This window comes from Bufo gargarizans, chromosome 2 (assembly GCF_014858855.1).
Source record: "Bufo gargarizans isolate SCDJY-AF-19 chromosome 2, ASM1485885v1, whole genome shotgun sequence".
Lineage (NCBI taxonomy): Eukaryota > Metazoa > Chordata > Amphibia > Anura > Bufonidae > Bufo > Bufo gargarizans.
In genome coordinates this window covers 364,183,102-364,204,708 of record NC_058081.1, presented here as the reverse complement: position 1 = coordinate 364,204,708, position 21,607 = coordinate 364,183,102, and the positions used below count along the sequence as shown (strand labels likewise).

Sequence of the window (21,607 nt, the reverse complement as noted above, 5' to 3'; positions counted from 1 at the left end):
AAAGCTAAAGGTGGCCGAAAGAATTATTTTTGGTGGCGACTGTTTTTTTGGATGGACAGTGTATATAGGCACATAACTGATATGTTTTCTAAATTTGTTCAAAATGTGCGCTAAGAATTTCAACTTCTCTGTAAAGTAAATATGCAGTGATGCAATTCAAAATAACCCATATAACCAGTGTTGGCATATCTTAAAGCAGTTTGCCGACCTTACCATTCTCAGCCACACAATAAGACAAACATGGAATTTTAACTGGATTTACAAAAGCCAGTAGGATACATTTTAGGATGACCCTAGTAAAATGACCACCAAATTATTTGGCCAGGAATTTGCATTATTAAATATATTATTTCAATAAGTAATCACATTTTATGCTCTTTTTAAATATTTGGCAACAAGTTTAAAAGGGTTTTCTGGGAGTTCAATTTTGATGGCCTTTTCTCAGCATAGGTCATGGATATCTGATCGGTAGGGGTTTGATTCTTGGCATTCCTGCTGATTAGCCATCTGAAAGGGCTGCAATGCTCAAATGAGTGCCTCTTCACAGCATACCAAAAACAGTACTGTACACTGTATAGCGGCTATACTTGGTATTGCAGCCCAGGTCCATTAAGTGACTAATGAACATAACGTCACTGCAGCTCTCCCTGAAGTGGAATTGTCTCCTCAAACAGCTGACTGGCTAAGGTGCTGTGAGTAAGACCCCGCTGTGAGTAAGACCCACCACAGATCTAATATTGATGACCTATTCTGGGGCCAAGCCATCATTATTGATGGCCTGGAAAATCTTTTAATAAAGAACCCTTTACTGTTAAATGCAGAGAAATCTCTCCAAAAGACCAACCATTTAAAAGGCAAATGCCTAAGGCCCCTTTCACACGGGCGAGTTTTCCGTGCGGGTGCGATGCGTGCGGTGAACGCATTGCACCCGCACTGAATCCTGACCCATTCATTTCTATGAGACTGTGCACACGAGCGGTGATTTTCACGCATCACTTGTGCGTTGCGTGAAAATCGCAGCATGCTCCTCTTTGTGCGTTTTTCACGTAACGCAGGCCCTATAGAAATGAATGGGGTTGCGTGAAAATCGCATGCATCCGCAAGCAAGTGCGGATGCGGTGCGATTTTCACGCATGGGTTCTAGGTGACAGTCTATTCACTGTATTATTTTCCCTTATAACATGGTTATAAGGGAAAATAATAGCATTCTGAATACAGAATGCTTTGTATAATAGTGCTGGAGGGGTTAAAAATAATAAAAAAGTTAACTCACCTTCTCCTCTTGTTAGCGCAGATGCCGGTCTGTTCTTTATCTGTGGGCTAAAGGACCTTTGATGACGTCAGATCTCATGCTCCATCACCATGGTGATGGACCATGTGATTGGAGCATGTGATCTGACGTCACCTCAGGTCATTCAGTCCACAGCTAAAGAACAGAGTGGCATCTGCGCGAACAAGAGGAGAAGGTGAGTTAACTTTTTTATTATTTTTAACCCTTCCAGCACTATTATACAAAGCATTCTGTAGTCAGAATGCTATTATTTTCCCTTATAACCATGTTATAAGGGAAAATAATACAATCTTCAGAACATCAATCCCAAGCCCGAACTTCTGTGAAGAAGTTCGGGTCTGGGTACCAAACATGCGCGATTTTTCTCACGCGAGTGCAAAACGCATGACAATGTTTTGCACTCGCGCAGAAAAATCGCGCATTTTCCCGCAACGCACCCGCCTCTTATCCGGGCAAAAAACATGACGCCCGTGTGAAAGAGGCCTAAGGCTACTTTCACACTTGTTGTTGTTTTTTCAGCAGAGGACCTCAATACCGGAAAAAAAAACTATTTGTTTAGTCCTGATGCATTCTGAATGGAAAGAGATCCAGTCAGGATGCATCAGTATGTCTTCCAATCCGGCAGCATTCCACTTTGTGACACAAAACCGCCACAAGCTGCGCCACAAGGAAGTTTATCTTTACTCTGAATATTATATTGGCTTGTGCATGAGGGGGAAAAAGGAATTTTTGCTGGGGGAAGTCACGTGTCAATTCAAAGCCTTTTGTTTCCTTATTCTAAAGCTACCCATTTCATTTTAAAAGTAATTTTATTGGTTTATTTATATCTTACACGTTACTTATGTAATTGATTGAACCTATTTGATCCTTATTCTTTGTTTGTCATCAATTCTATATTTATTATTTTGCACAGATTTTTTAAAATAAATATATATATATTTTATATACGATTGTATCCCTCTTGTCTTCAACTCAGCGCAAAAAAACGAACTTGTGTTAACCACCTCCCGACCGCCTAACGCGCCGATGCGTCCGGGAGGTGGTTGATTTGTTCCTCCTGGACGCATCGGCGCGTCATCTCGCGATACCCGAGATTTCCTGTGAACGCGCGCACGCTCACAGGAACAGAAGGTAAGCGAGTGGATCTCCAGCCTGCCAGCGGCGATCGCTCGCTGGCAGGCTGGAGATGTGATTTTTTTTTAACCCCTAAAGGTATATTAGACGCTGTTTTGATAACAGCGTCTAATATACCTACTACCTGGTCCTCTGGTGGTCCCTTTTGTTAGGATCGACCACCAGAGGACACAGGTAGGTCAGTGAAGTCGCACCAAACACTACACTCCACCCCCCCCCCCCCCTGTCACTTATAAACCCCTGATCACCCCATATAAACTCCCTGATCACCCCCCCTGTCATTGATCACCCCCCTGTCAGGCTCCATTCAGACGTCCGTATGATTTTTACGGATCCATGGATACATGGATCGGATCCGCAAAACACATGCGGACGTCTGAATGGAGCCTTACAGGGGGGTGATCAATGACAGGCGGGTGATCACCCATATAGATTCCCTGATCACCCCCTGTCATTGATCACCCCCCTGCAAGGCTCCATTCAGACGTCCGTATGATTTTTACGGATCCATGGATACATGGATCGGATCCGCAAAACACATACGGATGTCTGAATGAAGCCTTACAGGGGGGTGATCAATGACAGGCGGGTGATCACCCATATAGATTCTCTGATCACCCCCTGTCATTGATCACCCCCCTGTCATTGATCACCCCCCTGCAAGGCTCCATTCAGACGTCCGTATGATTTTTACGGATCCATGGATACATGGATCGGATCCGCAAAACACATGCGGACGTCTGAATGGAGCCTTACAGGGGGGTGATCAATGACAGGCGGGTGATCACCCATATAGATTCCCTGATCACCCCCTGTCATTGATCACCCCCCTGCAAGGCTCCATTCAGACGTCCGTATGATTTTTACGGATCCATGGATACATGGATCGGATCCGCAAAACACATGCGGACGTCTGAATGGAGCCTTACAGGGGGGTGATCAATGACAGGCGGGTGATCACCCATATAGATTCCCTGATCACCCCCCTGTCATTGATCACCCCCCTGTAAGGCTCCATTCAGACGTCCGCATGTGTTTTGCGGATCCGATCCATGTATCCATGGATCCATAAAAATCATGCGGACGTCTGAATGGAGCCTTACCAGGGGGGTGATCAATGACAGGGGGTGATCACCCATATACACTCCCTGATCACCCCCTGTCATTGATCACCCCCCTGTAAGGCTCCATTCAGACGTCCGCATGTGTTTTGCGGATCCGATCCATGTATCCATGGATCCGTAAAAATCATGCGGACGTCTGAATGGAGCCTTACAGGGGGTGATCACCCATATACACTCCCTGATCACCCCCTGTCATTGATCACCCCCCTGTAAGGCTCCATTCAGACGTCCGCATGTGTTTTGCGGATCCGATCCATGTATCCATGGATCCGTAAAAATCATGCGGACGTCTGAATGGAGCCTTACCAGGGGGGTGATCACCCATATACACTCCCTGATCACCCCCTGTCATTGATCACCCCCCTGTAAGGCTCCATTCAGACGTCCGCGTGTGTTTTGCGGATCCGATCCATGGATCCGTAAAAATCATGCGGACATCTGAATGGAGCCTTACCAGGGGGGTGATCAATGATGGAGGTGATCAGGGAGTCTATATGGGTGATCACCCCCCTGTCATTGATCACCCCCCTGTCATTGATCACCCCCGCTGTAAGGCTCCATTCAGACATTTTTTTGGCTCAAGTTAGCGGAAATATATATATTTTTTGTTTGTTTTTTCTTACTAAGTCTCATATTCCACTAACTTGTGTCAAAAAATAAAATCTCACATGCACTCGCCATACCCCTCACGGAATCCAAATGCGTAAACATTTTTAGACATTTATATTCCAGACTTCTTCTCACGCTTTAGGGCCCCTAAAAAGCCAGGGCAGTATAAATACCCCACATGTGACCCCATTTCGGAAAGAAGACACCCCAAGGTATTCCGTGAGGGGCATATTGAGTCCATGAAAGATTGAAATTTTTGTCCTAAGTTAGCGGAAAGTGAGACTTTGTGAGAAAAAAACAAAAAAAAATCAATTTCCGCTAACTTATGCAAAAAAATAAAAATGCTATGAACTCGCCAGGCCCCTCATTGAATACCTTGGGGTGTCTTCTTTCCAAAGTGGGGTCACATGTGGGGTATTTATACTGCCCTGGCTTTTTAGGGGCCCTAAAGCGTGAGAAGAAGTCTGGGATCCAAATGTCTAAAAATGCCCTCCTAAAAGGAATTTGGGCACCTTTGCGCATCTAGGCTGCAAAAAAGTGTCACACATCTGGTATCGCCGTACTCAGGAGAAGTTGGGCAATGTGTTTTGGGGTGTCATTTTACATATACCCATGCTGGGTGAGAGAAATATCTTGGTCAAATGCCAACTTTGTATAAAAAAATGGGAAAAGTTGTCTTTTGCCAAGATATTTCTCTCACCCAGCATGGGTATATGTAAAATGACACCCCAAAACACATTCCCCAACTTCTCCTGAGTACGGCGATACCAGATGTGTGACACTTTTTTGATGCCAAGGTGGGCAAAGGGGCACACATTCCAAAGTGCACCTTTCGGATTTCGCAGGCCATTTTTTACACATTTTGATTGCAAGGCACTTCTCACACATTTGGGCCCCTAAATTGCCAGGGCAGTATAACTACGCCACAAGTGACCCCATTTTGGAAAGAAGACACCCCAAGGTATTCCGTGAGGGGCACGGCGAGTTCCTAGAATTTTTTATTTTTTGTCACAAGTTAGCGGAAAATGATGATTATTCTTTTTTTTCCTTTTTTCCTTACAAAGTCTCATATTCCACTAACTTGCGACAAAAAATAAAAAATTCTAGGAACTCGCCATGCCCCTCACGGAATACCTTGGGGTGTCTTCTTTCCAAAATGGGGTCACTTGTGGCGTAGTTATACTGCCCTGGCAATTTAGGGGCCCAAATGTGTGAGAAGAACTTTGCAATCAAAATGTGTAAAAAATGCCCTGCGAAATCCGAAAGGTGCACTTTGGAATATGTGCCCCTTTGCCCACCTTGGCTGCAAAAAAGTGTCACACATCTGGTATCGCCGTACTCAGGAGAAGTTGGGGAATGTGTCTTGGGGTGTCATTTTACATATACCCATGCTGGGTGAGAAAAATATCTTGGTCAAATGCCAACTTTGTATAAAAAAATGGGAAACGTTGTCTTTTGCCAAGATATTTCTCTCACCCAGCATGGGTATATGTAAAATGACACCCCAAAACACATTCCCCAACTTCTCCTGAGTACGGCGATACCAGATGTGTGACACTTTTTTGATGCCAAGGTGGGCAAAGGGGCACATATTCCAAAGTGCACCTTTCGGATTTCACAGGCCATTTTTTACACATTTTGATTGCAAAGTACTTCTCACACATATGGGCCCCTAAATTGCCAGGGCAGTATAACTACCCCACAAGTGACCCCATTTTGGAAAGAAGACACCCCAAGGTATTCCGTGAGGGGCATGGCGAGTTCCTAGAATTTTTTATTTTTTGTCGCAAGTTAGTGGAATATGAGACTTTGTAAGAAAAAATAAAATAAAAAATCATCATCATTTTCCGCTAACTTGTGACAAAAAATAAAAAGTTCTATGAACTCACTATGCCCATCAGCGAATACCTTAGGGTGTCTACTTTCCGAAATGGGGTCATTTGTGGGGTTTTTCTACTGTTTGGGCATTGTAGAACCTCAGGAATCATGACAGGTGCTCAGAAAATCAGAGCTGTTTCAAAAAGTGGAAATTCACATTTTTGTACCATAGTTTGTAAACGCTATAACTTTTACCCAAACCATTTTTTTTTTTTTTTTTGCCCAAACATATTTTTTTTTTTATCAAAGACATGTAGAACAATAAATTTGGCGAAAAATTTATATATGGATGTCGTTTTTTTTGCTAAATTTTACAGCTGAAAGTGAAAAATGACATTTTTTTGCAAAAAAATCGTTACATTTTGATTAATAACAAAAAAAGTTAAAATGTCAGCAGCAATAAAATACCACCAAATGAAAGCTCTATTAGTGAGAAGAAAAGGAGGTAAAATTCATTTGGGTGGTAAGTTGCATGACCGAGCGATAAACGGTGAAAGGAGTGTAGTGCAGAAGTGTAAAAAGTGCTCTGGTCATGAAGGGGGTTTCAGCTAGCGGGGCTGAAGTGGTTAATGTTGATTTGTGGAAATAAGTTGGGAATCTCCTTCATTACAGATCCTTGCTTGTTTTCATAGATAGAAAACTGTTTATCAGAGCAGTATAAAGATTCTGACAGTGTAAAAAATGGAAATTTATCCAAGTTGCAATAAGGGATGATGACTGGTTTTCGGGCCAAGGGTGGTACTATTTCTGAAACTGCAGCTTGTGAATTGTTCACGTGCTGCTGTGGTAAAAGTGTATCATGAGTAAACAAATAGCACCATTGTGAATAAGTGATGTGGAAACTGAGCAGCACCATGTGCCATTGATCTAAGAGGTGAACATTGGCTACAAAGGTGCGCAAGGATGGACCGACACTATAGTGGAGCAGTTCACCACGAAAATGAACCAGGGGGCTAAAACAACTGTTTAACGAACCCTACAGCATACGGGACTCTGAAGAAAATGGATGGTCACTGCATTTCTGCTAACCAATATGTATCGGCAGAAGAGGCTTCAATTTTTGTAGCAGTATTGGAGCTCCACTGATTGACAAAGGGTTGCCTTCCCTAATGAGTCACATTTTCTGCTTCATCAAAAGGATAAACGTTGGCATGTCAGGCGGGAAACATCAGAAAACAATTACCATGCAATCATTGCTGGAAGAACACAAGATGGCTGGGGAATGTTTTTGTGGCATTTTCTGGGCCCACTCATCCATGTGGAAGGTGCTCTCTACCGAGTTGGCTATGAATTCATCCATGCCGATCACGTACACCTATACATGCTGATTTGTCTTCCCTAGGGTGGATGGGATCAGCCAGAAAGACAATGTGACATGTCATATGAATAGAAATGTCTGACACTGGTTGGAAGAGCATGTCCAAGACTTCCAAATACTACCCTGGTCCTTAATGTAATAGACCTGGACCTGAATGAGCATCTGTGGGACCACTTTGATCATTGTGTTTACTCTATGGATTCTCCCCATGCACCCTGCAGCGGTTGTGGGATACACTGCAGTCTGCATGGCTCCAGATAACTGTGACAACCTACCAGGACCTTACTAAGTTACTCCCAGCTCATCTAGCTGCTGTCCGTACTGCACACAGCAGTTACTCTGGTGATCATAATAATATGACATGGTAATGTGGATATTTACTGAATGTTATTTAGCTCAGGATTACTATTCCTTTAAAGATGAAGATTTTTTTTCAATCCCAAAATGTGCCATTTTTTGTATGGTATAGTTTAACATTGCATTTTTGTTCTGTGAGAGAAATGACTGCATACCTTGTATACAAATCCATCTGGACAGCTGTGATCATATGTGAAGGCTTTGTAGACCACAAGGAATACTATGCAAGCAAGAAATGCCAGTGCCAGGCTTATTAGGATAGTGACCTAGAGGAAAAAGAAACAGAATCATAAAGTGAAAACCCAACAACTGGGGAAAAAGTGATTTCACTTTGTAAATGTAATCATTAGGGTCTCATGACATGATGTATCAGTTATACAAAAACTTCAATGGAAAATATGTTTTTAAGACTGTGTTTTGCCCTTGGGATACATAAGAAGGACACTACAGTAATGAAGCGATTGCAGTCAATAGGAGGAAATTGACAGCCTTCCTTTTGCAGCTCCTAGGGATGAAGACAAGTAAGCATCATTAGGACCTGAGAGCTCTTTCTGATCTTCCTGGAACCTGACATCATGCCTTTCTTTGCATGGCCTTTTGATAATGCATCATAAATTAAATTACACGGTGCAACTCAAGGATTCAAAGAAAAAAGCTTTTTAAGGGGTTTGTACTCTCAGCACATCTGCTCAGGAACAGAAAATATTCTTAGAATCTATTTACCAAAAGATCACATATAACCTGCCAATCCCACCACTTCCACTAAATATGTTATTCTTATATCACAATATAATTAAGATATAATATCTCTAGAAATGGCTAATTGAATGACTCCATTCAATTACATATTGAAAACATACACAGAAGTGGCATATATTAAATAAAATGGTTTTATTGCAAAATGGACTAAATTGGAAAGTGCCCATGCATTAGTCTCCGATTCTATAGTCCTCCCTTTTCATCTCCTTGCCTCTGGAATGTATCAACAAGGATACAGAACCTTTACTCTGATCACACTTCTCCAATGAAACACATCTAATAGATATGCCAAAAATATTTATAGTTGGAATACCTATCGGAGCATGTTTCTCCCTTGAGGATTCACAGATTCACTTCCAGTTTTGACAAAAAGAGAAAAAAACTAAGCTACCTTATGATTCTGATTAGTGTTGAGCGAATCGAAGTGCACAAATATAAATTTTGAAATTTCCTCGTGCTTCGTGGTAATGAATCGATTTTTCCTGAAATGGCGGTAAAAATGAAAAAATAATCATATTTACTTCATTAAGAAAGTGGAAAACCGCGCTGCTTGAAACACCTCCTCCCTTCTTGGTACGGGTTACAAAAGGCATGGGGAAGGATCTACAAGGGGTATACTCGAGGATCCCTCCTCTTTCCAACACTCCTGTGGGTAATTAAAGGTAGCAACAATAGTGAAGCCCAGACATCCACTGTCACATGCAAAGATTTATTGTACTTACAACAGTATCTCTGATAAAACGCATAAAACAATGGTATGCACACTTCGGTATCGCCCGATCTGGGTTTCGCTGTCACGCTTCGTCAGGACCGAACAGCTTAGCATCAGAAACTAATCTTAAATACCATTAAAAGGCACACCCTTTCCCTGTGTCATCAAAATTTATCATAAAAGAAGTGTATAAATAATTTCAATAAATGTCAACAGATTCACAGTATCAAAATACATAAACGACTAAAACCATCTTTCTAGTACTCGCTCCTATTAGATCTAAACCCATCTCTTTCAATACCCCTCCATACTTCTATCCCAGGCCGGCCCCTTCTAGCTGGTCACAGCGGCTCTGCTCAATCACCTCATTAATTCTATCACATGACTCGAATAGTCAGACCTTCAATCTACCTCTTATCCCGTCCCAGTTAGGAAGAACTCCTCCCATCACAGGTCCTACCTGATCACAGGTAAGAAGTGGAGGATGTACAATACCTCTCCACACTTCTATCTCAGGGTGGCCCCTTCTAGCTGGTCACAGCGGCTCTGCTCAATCACCTCATTCATTCTGTCACATGACTTGACTAGTCGGCCCCGGACTACTTTGTCAGACCTTCAATCCACCTCTCATCCTATCCCGGTTAGGAAGAACTCCTCCCATCACAGGTCCTACCTGGTCCCAGGTAAGAGAAGTGGAGGATGTACAATAAACCGGACTATACGATGCAAGGTTTTAAATCACACTCGATGTTCAGTCTTGTGTTGACATGTTAAGTCCTGTTGATTTTTTTCTAGAATTAATGGGCTCAACATTCCTCCCCTTATCTGACTTCCCTCTGTTTTTGCAGGGAACACAGAAACCACACCAGGAGAACTCATTAGTTTTTTGCTTATCTGTTAATTTGCATTTGGCACTATGTACCAGGTGTTGCTGTAGGTTAGGCTTTTTTGAAAATAACCAGAGGGTATTCGGGGAGAACTTCCCCTAGAACAGGGTCATTTTTGAGAATACCCCAATATTTTTTTTCCTGCATTAGTGTTGAACTGGGTAATAAAGCTGAATCTATAGTCTATGGTCCTATCTTTTTTTGCACCACTCTTTTCCTTTCCACTTTCCTCGAGCTCTTCTATACACCTAGTCAGATCGTCGTCCGTATATCCCTTCTCCAAATACCTTTCTTTAATATTGGTACTCTGTTCTTGAAATACCTTTTCATGGGTACAGTTCCAATAAATTCTCTTGACCTGCCCTTTAGGGGGTTATGATGGCAACTTGACATATCGATGTAAGCATTTACATCGGTGACTTTAAAAACGTTTTAGCCTGCCCTCCTTCACAAAAATAGTCAGGTCTAGAAAATCTACCATACTGGCACTAACAGTACTAGTAAAGTGAAGGTTCCAGTCATTGATATTTAGTTTGGCAATAAAATCCTCCAGACCTTGCCTCTCTCCTCTCCAGACTAATAGGCAGTCATCGATATGTCTGCGCCAGGTAATCAGTATTATCATAATTTCGGGGGATCAGTAATCAGAATTTCGCCCCCATCAAGGTCCCGATGCACTGCAGGTAAAAAGTGTTCTCAAAAATAAAATAGTTATGGCACAAAAAAATCGGTACATTTCAGTATGAAGTCCCTTTGGACAGGATTCATATTGGGGTTCCTGCTGAGGGCCTGCTCTACACCCCTAAGTCCCAAATTCTTGGGAATGATGGTGTAGAGTGAGGTGACATCAACAGTGGCCAAAAATATATTATCTCCAATGGGCCCCATATCATTTACCAGCTGTACACTTCCAGAATCCCTCAAATATGAGGGAATCTGCGAAACAGAACTCTGGAGGAAAAAATCCACATACTCCGACAGCCTACTAGTCACCGAATTTATTCCTGAGACTATAGGTCTCCCGGGAGGATTGCTAAGACTTTTGTGGATTTTTGGGAGGTGGTAGATGACCGGTGTAACTGGATGTCCCTTCCCTTTGCACACTGGCCTGTGGGGGGTCCTCTATCTGATCCCTTTGAAAGGCAAATTGTTCAGATGATTCATAATTTGGTTCTGTTTGGTGGTAATTGTGACCCCTATTTTCGTACTGTGGGGGTCTCTGGATATATTTGATAGTTGCCTCCCCCCTGCTGGTAGGTTCCATTTCTCCCCTCTCTGGAATAGTGTGGGTTAAAGCGTCGGTATGGTGTCCCCCATGGGGTGGGGTTCCACCTATTGAATTGCCTGGGGGGGTCTCTCAAATCCATTCCCCCTACCTGGTTGATTGGAATAACTATCCCCATAATATCTGCCATACTGATTATACGGTCTATGCCCATAATTTACACCCCGGGGGTTGTAGGATCTATAAGAATTATTGAAATGATGGTTAAAAGGTAGATCATAATCGTTCCCACCATGGTGGTTCGGTGGTCGATCTGCATAATTTGGTGGTGCAGGTGCAGTCCTTGCATTCACCGTGCTTCCATAGTTACTACCTCGATTGCCATGGGATAATCCCTGGTCAGTAGTGCTCGTGCTTCTATTATCTATACCCAAAGGGATTGAGGGTGTTGCTTTTTCTTTCCATTTATAAACCGCCTTATTTTTATATTCCTCGCAAACTTTAAAATACTTTTTCTGCTTTTTGCCTTTTACTTCCTTTTTCTACCTTTACAATATTTGCCTGACATTTCCCAGACAAGACCATATACTCAGACTGCTCTTTGTAAGGCTTCAGAACTTCATGCAGACGTTCAATATTTGCATTTATTTTAGTTCAACACTAATGCAGGAAAAATAAAAAATGTGATCCGCAAAAATTGGGGTATTCTCAAAAATGACACCATTCTAGGGGAAGTCCTCCCAGAATACCCTCTGATTATTTTTTAAAAAGCCCCTAACCTACGGCAACACCTTGTACATAGTGCCGAATGCAAATCAATAGATAAGCAAAAAACAAATAAGTTCTCCTGGTGTGGTTTTTGTCTTCCCTGCAAAAACAGAGGGAAGTCAGATAAGAGGAGAAATGTTCACGAATTCCAGAAAAAATCAACAGGACTTTAAAATCAAGGGGAGTATCACATGCAAGAGCATAGGAGTGATTTATGTGCTGGAATGCCCATGTGGCCTCCAGTACATAGGGAGGACCACCAGAAAATTTAAGATAAGGGTACAGGAGCATATTCGCAACATAAAAAAGGCCTGGAGACCCATAGTGTACTCCTACATTTCAATAAATGTCATCAAAAGAATCACAAAGGATTAAGGTTCACTGGTGTAGAACTAGTTAAAACACACTGATGTGGGGGGCACTTCTGTGCCAAAATCAACAAAAAAGAGGTGGAATGGATGTACAATTTGGGCACTTTACAACCTCACAGACTGAACATCAAGTGCGATTTAAAACCTTGCATCGTATCGGTTTATTGTACATCCTCCACTTCTCTTTGCTGTGACCAGGTAGGACCTGTGATGGGAGGAGTTCTTCTTAACCGTGATAGGATGAGAGGTGGATTGAAGGTATGTTGAAGTAGTCCAGGGCTGGCTAGTCAAGTCATGTGACAGAATGAATGAGGTGATTGAGCAGAGCCGCTGTGACCAGCTAGAAGGGGCCACCCTGAGATAGAAGTGTGGAGGGGTATTGAAAGAGGTGGGGTTAGATCTGTCCCTGCGCTGCGATTGGACAGCGCTACAGCCAGGGAGAAGGAACGCCCACTAGTGAATCTGATGTCTCCTCCCATCGCTCCGATAGTAATCAGCAGCATGTGGAGCAGGAGAGGAGACAGTAATGGAGCACTGCAGGCGAACGGAGCGGCGCCCAGGACTAATGGTGAGTGCTGGGACATCGCTGGGCGCCGCTCTGTGTGGAAATAATCCTATCATTGGTGGCGCAGTGCGCCCGCCCCTCCTCCGCCCCTCCTCCGCCCCTCTCTTCTCATTGCCGCCCCTCTCTTCTCATTGCCGCCCCTCTCTTCTCATTGCCGCCCCTCCTCCGCCCCTCTCCCCCTGCTGTGAATTTCACACTTTGCAGCGCAAATGGTAAAATCAGCGGTGGGTTTTGCTGCCGGTTTCCATGGGTTTCGCTGCAGAAATGCAGTAAGATTCACAGCAGACTTACCCTTGAGTGCGCCCAAAGCAGCGGAAATTGAGCAGATTTGCTTTTGGGTTTCGGCTCCAGCTCCTGGTGAACATGAAGCAGTATACCCCTCCTCTGTCACTACCTGACATACTGTACCAGGTCCTGTGCCAGTCTTTGTATAACCAGGCTGTCTGCAATGTCCTCTCAGGAAATCAGGTTGTACAGAGACTGGCATGGGATGAAGGGAGGGCAGTATAGCTATTTTTATTTATTTAGGACTTTTGCTGTGGCTGCATGGGTAATTCAGCAAAATGTGAAACATTTTAGGATTGCTGAGGATATGCCACCTACTTCTAAAACGGGGCTCACAAAATGAACGAAAGCGAAGCGGACAGGTGCAGCCACCCTCGATTCACTTCTGTGGAAGTTCCGAAAATATTTCCGGCAGTCCTATAGAGGTGAACGGAGGAGATGGGCATGCTTGGAGCACTCTGCTGTTCTTGGATCTCCCACAGAAGAGAGCGGAGAGCACGCCGCGCAGTGCGCTCTAGTTCTCTTTGGGGGTCCCGTTCCAGAGGACATTGGTTGTATATCCTAGTGACGTGCCACCCCTTCTAATGGAGAAAAATCTGCAACAATCCTGTCAGAAATGGACAGGCTGTGGATTTAAAAATGTATGCAGATGGCTTTGCATAAATCTTACTCACTTTCTCCTACTATAATCAGCTGCATATTTTTGTATGCAAATCCAAATGGAAAATCCGCAGCGCTTCAGTAAAAGGGGGTCCACAGCATATCCACCAGATCCTCAGCCATGTTTGTGGTTTTTAGCCATTGGTGGTGCAGTGGTGCAGTGGCAGCTTCTGATCGGAGCCCCAGCTGTGTAAGCCTGGGGCTCCGATCGGTTACCATGGCAGCCAGGACGCTACAGAAGCCCTGGTTGCCATGGTAACATCCCTGATGCTGTGTGCACAAGGCACAGAGCAGCAGGGACAGTGTGAAGTCCTATTCACCCTGATAGAGATCTATCAGGCTGAATAGGAAAAGGGATGAAAGATCCCAGGTTCTAGCCCCTAAGGGGGAAATAGTTATTAAATAAAAAGTGTGTAAAAAAAAAAAAAAAAAAAAAAAAAAAAAAAACACTAAAATATGAAGTATAAATCACCCCCTTTTCCCAATTTCACATATAAAATATATAAATAATAAACATATTACATCGCCACGTCAGAAAAGTCCAAACTATTAAAATATATTTAAAAAATCTAGGTGGTGAATGCCGGAACAGAAAAAATAAAATAAAAACTGCGCGATTCGCCATTTTTAAAAATGAGGAATGCACGTGGCTTTTTTTGTTTATTTTTTTCGCGTGGTATCGAATGGTATCGAGTATCGCAATACTTTTTCATGGTATCGAAACCGAATCAAAAAATTGGTATCGCAACAACTCTAGTTTACTGGTGACTTTTTTACTGTGAATACTTACTTCATCCATTTGAGCAAGAAGAGGCTGTCGGAGCCATCTTGCTTGAAGATTCCACGCAAAATCCCGTGCACGGTGATGTAGGACATCTCCACGCCAGCCGACATGATGACGTCATCACGCAAAGCACAAGATTTTGGTTGAGGCGGCCTCTTTGTGATCAAATGGACGAGGTAAGAATGATAAAAATTTTTTAAAAATTTGCAAACCGTAAAATGCTTTAATTTCAATTTCAGATGCTGTGATCAGTGATGAACTTGGCATCTGAGGATTTTAATGATGGGGGACGGCGCAATCGCTGTTCCCTGTAATTGCAACTGCTATTTACAAAGAAATGCACTTTGTGACAAAGTAATTTATCACAAAGCGAATTAGTTTGTAAAATATGGCAAAGCAGCTATCAACTATAAAGTTGATCACAAACTTTAGCATTTTGCAGAAAATTTTTTATGTGAATGTACTAAAAACATGTTTTAAGTGGAAATGTATCATTTTCCATTCAGTAACACGGAAAATCTGGATACTGTGGTCTACATTTACTAATGGAGTTGCACCTTTTTTGTGGCTTAATTTGTGCCTAACTTTCAAGGCAACTGCTTCAAAACATATTTATCAACCATTTGAGACAAAAAGAACAGTGTATAGGGTCTAGATGACAGGGACTGGTTTAGAGGGATGAGAATCCATTTTGTATTAGTATTTCTTCCATCTTGTGCATATGTGGAAAATTAATGAGCCAGATGGCAGGATCTAGGGAGTCTCTGTGTATATAGATCAAATGTTCATAGCTGCAAGGCCAAGGTAGCTGCTCCCTCGCTCCCTTATCAGAGTTTGACATACAAGAGAGTTATATTCCTTCTGAGTTTCGGGGTGTACTGCTGGAGAATGTTAAATTTGAGATAAGATGCTGCAGAAACTTTTTAATTATTAGAATTCTGTTAGTATGGTGCGGAAGTATTGCCTTTTAAGAATAACTAATCAAATCACTAGTTTCGATCTCCACCCCCTTGGAGGTGTGCCAGATTTGTCTATGATTATCTGTAGTGTTATAGAGATGTATACTTGTGTGGAATAAAGGAAAGAGAATCTGACTCGGCAGTGTGTCTGTGTCAGCTCACTGAGCGCTCATAAGGACACTTCAATTGGGACCCTGACAATCATAGAAGAAGGGTGTTTTGCCCCAACAGAGGAGAGGGGACGTAGAGTAAAACATGAAAACGTGCAACAAAAAAGCACAAAAATTATGGTGCAAATATTTGGCAAAAACCAAGCCAGTGAACAGGTGGTTTATTGATGGACACAAAGGTCTAAAGGTGTGTCAGATTTATCAAAGGGTATTTGCCAGTGTGATAAATGTAGCCTATTTTCTAACTGCTTGGTCTAGGATTACACTGTCTAAGGCTATATTCACATGGCTGTATCCATTTTGCAGTCTACAAAGTGCAGATCTGAACAAAATATGGCCATGTGCGCCATGCATTTTCCAGTTCCACACATGCCTATTCTTCACTAAATGGACAAGAATAACACATGTTCTATCCTTTTTGTGGGAAGGTGGAACAGACTATTTTTTGTGGACCCATTGAAATTAGAGGGTCTGCATCCGATCCGCAATTGGAGACCACAAATACAATTGTGTGCATGTGGTCTTAATGTTAGTCAAAATGGGTAAATGTTGGCCTGTGCACCTATACAGTTTTCTTTCTTCAGACTCTCATGACATGATATTACAACTAGAGATGAGTGAAGTATTAGAAAATTCAACTCTGTTGCTTCGTCAAATTTAAAAAATGAATTATTTGTAAGTAATCGGTGCAATGACAGGGAATGGCGATCGCACCGCTCGCTGTCATTGTACCCCTCAGATGCCGTGTTCATAGCTGATTGCGGCATCTGACATTAACATTAAAGTGTAAAATTAAAAATAAATAAAATCATAATTACCTCATCCGTTTTATCGCAAAGAGCCGGTTGCCCCCATCTTAATTGAAGATCCAGAGTGAATACTCCAGCGTAAATCCAGTGCGGCCTGTGATGACGTCACCACGTTGGCAGGCGTGGTTATGTGATATGTCACCATGCACGGGATCTTCAATCAAGATGGCAACGGTCAGCCCTTCACATTCAAGCGGATGAGATAAATATGATATATATATTTATTTATTTTTTACACCAATCAGGAAATATGGATTTGTTACTATAAAGCATGATGAAATTTGGCTTCGCAGACTTCATGGACTTCAATACGCTCAACACTAATTACAACTCAAAAGCTGCATGCCTAATAACGATTCTCTCCATCTACTGTAGGTAGAGAGGCCTCTTTCACATAAGCTTAAGTGGTTTCCGTGGATCTGCTTCGTTATAGGAACAGAGTGAAAATAACGTGTCAGATTCAACACATAACAGACTTCAGCGGAGCCAAACAGGTCCCACTAACTATAATGGGATTTATTCTGTTCCTGTCCAAGAGAACACATTTTTAGCAGAGAAAAAAATCCTGAATACTGTTTTTGATAAAGCCTGTGACAGAGGCTTCAAATGGAGTCTCAAACTCAGATGTGTCCAAGTAACATCCAGTAGTAGTATCAAGCCTGTCCCTACAATGGCTATTACTTGGAGTTTGTTTAGTGTTATAGAGTAAAGTGAGCTCTGTCTTATGTCATACCTAGAAATCTGTCCACCAAGAATATTTGACAATGTATAAGATACAATACACAGCATAAACAGATCTATTGCACATTTCCAAGCGAGACATCTATGAATCAATGTTATTTTCAGATTCAATGACTTTTCTATTCAAATGTACTATGAATATACACTCACCTAAAGAATTATTAGGAACACCTGTTCTATTTCTCATTAATGCTATTATCTAGTCAACCACTCACATGGCAGTTGCTTCAATGCATGTAGGGTTGTGGTCCTGGTCAAGACAATCTCCTGAACTCCAAACTGAATGTCAGAATGGGAAAGAAAGGTGGGCTACAACAGCAGAAGACCCCACCGGGTACCATTCATCTCCACTACAAATAGGAAAAAGAGGCTACAATTTGCACGAGCTCACCAAAATTGGACTGTTGAAGACTGGAAAAATGTTGCCTGGTCTGATGAGTCTCGATTTCTGTTGAGACATTCAAATGGTAGAGTCTGAATTTGGCGTAAACAGAATGAGAACATGTATCCATCATGCCTTGTTACCACTGTGCAGGCTGGTGGCGGTGGTGTAATGGTGTGGGGGATGTTTTCTGGGCACACTTTAGGCCCCTTAGTGCCAATTGGCCATCGTTTAAATGCCACGGGCTACCTGAGCATTGTTTCTGACCATGTCCATCCCTTCATGACCACCATGTACCCATCCTCTGATGGCTACTTTCAGCAGGATAATGCACCATGTCACAAAGCTTGAATCATTTCAAATTGGTTTCTTGAACATGACAATGAGTTCACTGTACTAAAATGGCCCCCACAGTCACCAGATCTCAACCCAATAGAGCATCTTTGGGATGTGGTGGAAGGGCCCTGGATGTGCATCCCTCAAATCTCCAACTGCAAGATGCTATCCTATCAATATTTCTAAAGAATGCTATCAGCACCTTGTTGAATCAATGCCACGTAGAATTAAGGCAGTTCTGAAGGCAAAAGGGGGTCCAACACTGTATTAGTATGGTGTTCCTAATAATTCTTTAGGTGAGTGTATATTCGATGTTAATAACATTTCTAAGTATTAGACATTTTCTATCAACATATTCACTATTATCAATGATGAAAAACTTGGAGAAAATCAGTGATAAAGGAATGAACATTTCCTTATAGCTGCTCAGCGGCGTGTAAGGCCTCTCAGGTAACCAACCAGTACCCTGCACTGTACTGATGAGGGGCAACAACAGTGCTGCCTACAGATAGGTGTCTCTGGTTTGGCTTCTATGAGTTCATTTGCACATACGGTATAAGATATTAACGTTAATGTACAAATTAATAATTTGATACCCTATCTTCCTTGTATCCTCTACAACATAACCACGATGTTAAAAACACAACCTCACCTTATTTTTTACACCAATCTCTAAACCCATCTTTCCAGAAAATGTGATGCGATATGTACCATCAGAACTTGCAGAGCAGTAGGTGTCCATGCCTAGAGATACAAAGTACCTTTCCATTTTAACCTACTGAGGTGTTGATACAGATTATTGGAGATGCAGCCCGTTTTTACCAACAGTGCAGTAACCATACTCACTAGCTACCCCATGTGACCTCTCTGGGTGTACTTCTCTGGGCACGCAAGTACCACGCATCTGTCGGTGCAATATGTTGTGTGCACTGCACTTTTTTGAGCGCTTTTTTGAGCGCTTTGTACATCATGTATTGATATGGATGTATAAGGGGAGCTTTGGGTTCATTAGTCAGACTAGACATATGACTTATTAATATTTTCTACCTTAATAATCTTTTGCTTTAAAAACCTTGGATGATTATTATATTGCTATCTGTGAGACAACACATTTTTGCTTATCTATTTGTATCTGTATGATGCCTATTAGGAAACTGTGTCTAGTGTCCTCTGATGAGCCCAACTAATCACATTTGCCGAAACACGTGGGTATTAAGGGGCCATTTTTGATTGCTTAGGTGCCCGCTGTAGAAAATATCTCTAGTATTTTTTATTGCATGTCTGTACATCTCAGTATTGATTGGAGCAGTATTTATTAAGCATTTATTAAGCATTTATTATTTTATGTATCTAGAATAGGCCACTAAATATACGCATTGGGCACCTTATTATGGTTTGCCTGTGTCACCTGTTTTCAGGGCCATCCTAGGAAATATAGGAGGTTCCTGAATACGGGATCACCCCTATCGGGGCGGCCATTCCGTTCTCTAGGCAGGGACATATAGTTTAGGGTGATTATCAGGGAAAGGTCCCCAATCGATCCCCTAAAGAGCAGTTTCTTCCAGAATCTTGGAGGATTTATGACTATTGTGTCCCTATTTTATTTATCATTTTTTGTTTTTGTATATGTTCATTTGTTTGTGAGGATGTTTTAATCAGTATATTAAAGGTTACGTTTTAGATTCGGGTGGTACTCTGTGACAAATAGAGATACAAAGTAGTCATCTGTCTGTTATGCTTCTTGCTAGCTGTCAAACAGTAAGCTGTAGAAGAATTAATTAGAAGGGCTCACTCACAGTGTAAAATTCACTTTTACAGTATAAAATATGTAAAGTATAGCTGCATTTCATGGACATTTTTGGATATAGCTGCCGTGCGTGTACATATGAGGAATAACACTATTTCTGGCTATTATAGGACTTGAATGGGTCATTTTTTTTAGCAGTCTTCCCCTTTTGGAATCTCTGTAATTCTATTTTTTTACTTGTGGTTTGAGACTAGCTGAAATCATGTCTGCCAATACAAAAGACATGGGGAAACAGGATAATCTGCTTCCTAACTCATTGTAGCTCAACAGTAGAGTAATGCTGGATTTACACACTCTACCCAGCAGCCAATTATCAGGAAGGAAGCGTTCCTTCCCACCAATTGGCTGCTCTTTCAGCAGAATGCTGTTTAGACAGCACATTTTGGTCATTGGGTGATCTGCAGCACCTTTATACGGATCATTCAAAACCCAGAATAACATTATACAACAGAATGAAGCAGTTTAGTAAATCCAGAAATCAAGGCAGTAATTCTCTTACTAGCAACCAGCAGCCTCTCTGTCTTTTTCTGTATCTGTACCTATCTCCAGTAGCTCAAACCTTCTACTCCTTCTCCCCTCTCCCTAGATGTATCTGAATCATTTTTGCAGGGTAAAAGGCAGAACTGGATGGGCATGTCTTTTTCAAAAACATTTCATTTAAAAAAGGCCAATTTCCCTGGGTTGAGGGCAGCATTTCAGGGCATGGACTGGGAGCAGCTATTGCAACATACTAGTACAGAGGATAAAGGGGAGAGCTTTAACTCTACATTGGATAATTATACTGTATTCCTGTAGGTAACAAGTATAAATGGGCAACATTAAACGTGGCTTAAAGATACTGTAAAAGGGCAAAAAACAACAAAAAGGACATTTAAAAATATAAATCTGAAGGGTCAGCTGTAGCTTTTAAAATTTACAAAGGCCTTAATAAAATCTGTAAAAAAGGGATAAAATCTGCAAAAATACTAAATTAATGACTACTAGACAAAAAGAGAAAAATAAAATCCCCCAAAATTGTTTAAATATATACAAACCATATTCCAAAAAAGTTGGGACACTATACAAATCGTGAATAAAAACTGAATGCAATGATGTGGAGGTGCCAACTTCTAATATTTTATTCAGAATAGAACATAAATCACGGAACAAAAGTTTAAACTGAGAAAATGTACCATTTTAAGGGAAAAATATGTTGAATCAGAATTTCATGGTGTCAACAAATCCCAAAAAAGTTGGGACAAGGCCATTCTCACCACTGTGTGGCATCTCCCCTTCTTCTTACAACACTCAACAGACGTCTGGGGACTGAGGATACCAGTTTCTCAAGTTTAGAAATAGGAGTGCTCTCCCATTCTTGTCTAATACAGGCCTCTAACTGTTCAATCGTCTTGGGCCTTCTTTGTTGCACCTTCCTCTTTATGATGCGCCAAATGTTCTCTATAGGTGAAAGATCTGGACTGCAGACTGGCCATTTCAGTACCCGGATCCTTCTCCTACGCAGCCATGATGTTGTGATTGATGCAGAATGTGGTCTGGCATTATCTTGTTGAAAAATGCAGGGTCTTCCCTGAAAGAGATGACGTCTGGATGGGAACATATGTTGTTCTAGAACCTTAATATATTTTTCTGCATTGATGGTGCCTTTCCAGACATGCAAGCTGCCCATGCCACACGCA

General features: G+C 41.9%; 1 protein-coding gene across 2 annotated transcripts in view; it reads right to left on the bottom strand.

Moving 5' to 3' along the window:
• The window catches only part of NSG2 (neuronal vesicle trafficking associated 2), an 86,792-nt gene that overhangs the window by 3,823 nt on the left and 61,362 nt on the right, over window positions 1-21,607 (bottom strand). For both annotated transcript variants that reach the window (XM_044277525.1, XM_044277526.1), the window contains exon 4: window positions 7,867-7,977. In XM_044277525.1, the coding sequence (XP_044133460.1) occupies window positions 7,867-7,977 (111 nt within the window). The remainder of the gene's footprint in view (window positions 1-7,866; window positions 7,978-21,607) is intronic.